This window comes from Kryptolebias marmoratus, linkage group LG7 (genome assembly GCF_001649575.2).
Source record: "Kryptolebias marmoratus isolate JLee-2015 linkage group LG7, ASM164957v2, whole genome shotgun sequence".
Lineage (NCBI taxonomy): Eukaryota > Metazoa > Chordata > Actinopteri > Cyprinodontiformes > Rivulidae > Kryptolebias > Kryptolebias marmoratus.
In genome coordinates this window covers 3,613,648-3,617,122 of record NC_051436.1, presented here as the reverse complement: position 1 = coordinate 3,617,122, position 3,475 = coordinate 3,613,648, and the positions used below count along the sequence as shown (strand labels likewise).

General features: G+C 46.7%; 1 protein-coding gene across 1 annotated transcript in view; it reads left to right on the top strand.

Annotated features, from left to right (window-relative positions):
* Positions 1-30: 30 nt before the first annotated feature.
* The window catches only part of cldn7a (claudin 7a), a gene marked incomplete in the record, with an annotated part of 6,998 nt that continues 3,553 nt past the window's right edge, over positions 31-3,475 (top strand). Inside the window, 2 exon segments of the mRNA XM_025003397.2 lie at positions 31-421; positions 2,895-3,059. Coding sequence (XP_024859165.1) covers positions 199-421; positions 2,895-3,059 — 388 coding nt within the window.

Sequence of the window (3,475 nt, the reverse complement as noted above, 5' to 3'; positions counted from 1 at the left end):
GGGGGGGGGGGGGGGGGGGAGACATTTCTCCTCTGAACCCTGCAGGTTCTGCACCATTCGCTCGCCTTGTGGAGCACCAGAACCCTGCGAGATCTTTAAAGGGAGACCCCCCCAACCGTTTTATTTCTTTTCTTTTGTTTTGTTTTGTTTTTATCGTGTTGATTAAAGAAAGGAAGGAGCTTCCCCCCGTCTGAGGCCATGGCCAACTCCGGCGTCCAGCTGCTGGGCTTCTTCCTGTCTCTGACCGGCGTGGTGGGGCTGATCGTGGGGACCGTCCTGCCTCAGTGGAAGATGTCCGCCTACATCGGGGACAACATCATCACGGCGGTGGCCATGTACCAGGGGCTGTGGATGTCCTGCGCCTTCCAGAGCACCGGGCAGCTGCAGTGTAAGATCTACGACTCCATCCTGCAGCTCGACAGTAAGTCAGGGGCAGGGGGGGGGGTCAGGTTGAATTTAAAGAGAAAAAGTTTTTTTTTTAGTAGCTTATTTACTAACTGCTCCATCCGACCTGTCAGCCTTCAGAGTACCCATTGGGAGTGACTCTCAGCTACCACCATGCCAGAATTTACCTCAACGTCTGTAAAACTAACCAACTTAAAGCCACGTTTGTGCTGGCTAAGGTCGACCAGCTGCGGCGGCCATCTTAAATCAAGCTGACTCCAAACGTCAGTCGGCCGTAGGCGTTCATCCAGCCGTCGCTTTCTGATAGTTTCGTCAAAATCCGTCCAGCAGTTCTGGAGATATTTTGCTAACAACGTTAATAAATGCTTCATAAGGGGACTCTTATTTTGAAAGGGTGTCACCACAGCCACTGGACAGGAAGTGCTACAATCGCAAAAACAAACAGAGTTTCTGTTACTTAAAGATTTAAACAGCTACGAAAAACGGGGAATTTCTTTGGCTCGTTTCGCTTTAAGGTGGCAGATATCCTCTTTGCCTTGCTCTGACCAGCCAGCAGCTCATCAGGCGGCTCAAAGATTCTGCATTTATCTGCAGCAGGTAAGATGTTTATTAGGCATAACATTTCCACAGAAACCCAGTTTCAAACCTCTGAACTGCCCCTTTAAAACAAGCAAACTGTTTCCTTTTCTTGTTTATTTAGTTACTTTAAAGTAATCTTTATTTTTAAATATATATTCTTTATTCTTTACTGGTTCTTTAATTTATTTAGAAATAACGTACTATACTTAGATTTCGATGTATAAAAAATTAATATTAGTTTATTTTTAGCTCCTTTCTGGTTATTTACAGTCTACTTGGTTATACGTAGGAAAATGTAATTAATTAACTTTAATTAACTGGGCTGTTATTTGTGATAATTCATTTATTTATTTATCTATTTATCGATCTGTCTGTTAGCAAAATATCTCGTGAACCAATGGAAGCTTTTTGATGAAACTTTCTGACAGTAATCACTGGATGAGCGTCTACAGCTAATAAACTTTTGGAAAAAAAAACAATTCAAGATGGCTGCCACAGCTAACCAACGTTCGGTTCTACAGGTATCGAGGTAAAACGTGGCGTGGTAGTAGCTGAGAGTCGTTTTCAACACATAGTCTGAGCGTTATTGTTATTTTCGAGGTTTGACCCTAAAGGCTGGGACTTCGTTGTTTGTCCACATGAGACACGTCCCTTCGAGGACAAACAGGCCGTTCTTTAACTGGGTCTAGTTTCATGATGTGTTTTAAGGTTTCTGAAATCTTTGGAACATAGGAACCAAACGTCCGTCACTTTCAAACCAGGAGAACTGAGAGGAGCACAACGTTTCCCACGTCTCTCCGCCACCCTCCTCTTCCTCACTGGTGTTGTGTCGTTCATGAACGATTCGTTCAAACGAACGAATCTTTTGAGCAAATGAACTGAACCGAATCACCTTATTCACTGATTCGTTCCTTACTTAGTTCAGATGAGTTCAGCAGGAGTGGAACTTCCGCGTTCTGTGACTCATGACGTGAATCTGAACGACACGGTGGAGTGGTGTGCGGGCGGGGCGGGACTTGTTGTCGACACCTGAATGAATGTGACTCGAGATTTGCTCAGTGAACGAAACACTGTCCGACTCAGCCCTGCGGGATTCTAACAATTTCCTCCTCACGGGGATTTTCTCTCAGGCTTTTGGCGGCAGCGTGCGTTCATCCAAACTAACCGCTAATGTTGCGTCGAGCTTCGTGAAAATAAACGCACACAAGCCCCGCCCCCATTAGAGATTCATTCAGTAAACGAACTGCTGATTCGCTCAGGCGCAGAAACAACAACCTGCTGCCGAGGACTGACCTGTATAATAGACGACACATCCTGTTTGAAGGATGTTGATGTTGGTCTCTGTCTCCATCTTTGAAACATGTCTGTGTGTCTTATCAGCCTGTGGGGGCGGGGCATCTTTTATGGCGTATGGCACAAAAGAAATAAACTAAACAAACTAACTAACAAACTGTGTGAACTGAAGGATTCTGTGAACGAATGTTTAGAATGAGTCATTTTAATGAACTGATTCTAGTGATTCAGTTCACTCAAAAGAACTGCCGTTCCCATCACTACTCCTCACTCGATGCTCTTTTCTTTTTTTTTTTTGTTCTGTTTGTTTGGACGGAGCAGGGACAGCCTGGACTGGCACAGACTGGTTCTAGGTGGAGGACGAGACAAAGAGGGGGCCTCACCCTGTGATAGGTTTATAGGGGTGAGGACGGGGGGCAGGGGGGGTGAGGACCCTGATGGGAAACCAGCACAGGATTCTGGGAAAAAAGAACAAGTCGCATTAAAGTGTCCCGACAGGCTTCTGTAAACATTGTCAGTTTTGTCTCATATGTCTTTATATAAATCTGTCCTCCCACAATCCTCCGATCATCACCTGCTCACTCCATCATTCTTCCTCCCCCCTCTGACCGCTGTAGGTTCGCTCCAGGCCACTCGCGCCCTGATGATAGTTGGCATTGTCGTGTCGCTCTCGGGTCTGGGCGTGGCCTGCGTGGGGATGAAGTGCACCACCTGCGGAGGGGGCGACAAGCTGCGCAAGTCCCGCGTGGCCGTGACGGGAGGCGTCGTGCTCCTGGTGGGAGGTGAGGACGCCGCCCGGGGCTCAGATGATGATGATGATGATGATGAAAAACGGGCGGTCGGCGAACAACGGAGGTTTTGGAGAAAAGTCGGGACGTTTTTGTAAAACAGTCAACAGATCAGATGTTTAAACGAACAAACTGGGACGTTTTTAGGATCAAAATCAGCTCATTTTGAATTTTATGGCAGCAACACGTAGTTCCAGATGTTTCCCTCTGTGCAGCATCTCCATCAGTCTGTAAACATCTGGACCTGAGGTTGTCCCATTCTGTCTGTTCAACAGTCCTAGATGGGAGCAGATGTTGCTCTAAAACCTGGACTAATGCACCCCCATACCATCAGAGAGGCAGGCTCTGACCTCAGAACAGTTCTCCTCTTTGGTCCAGAGGAGACACATCTGTTCACATCTGGCTTCTTC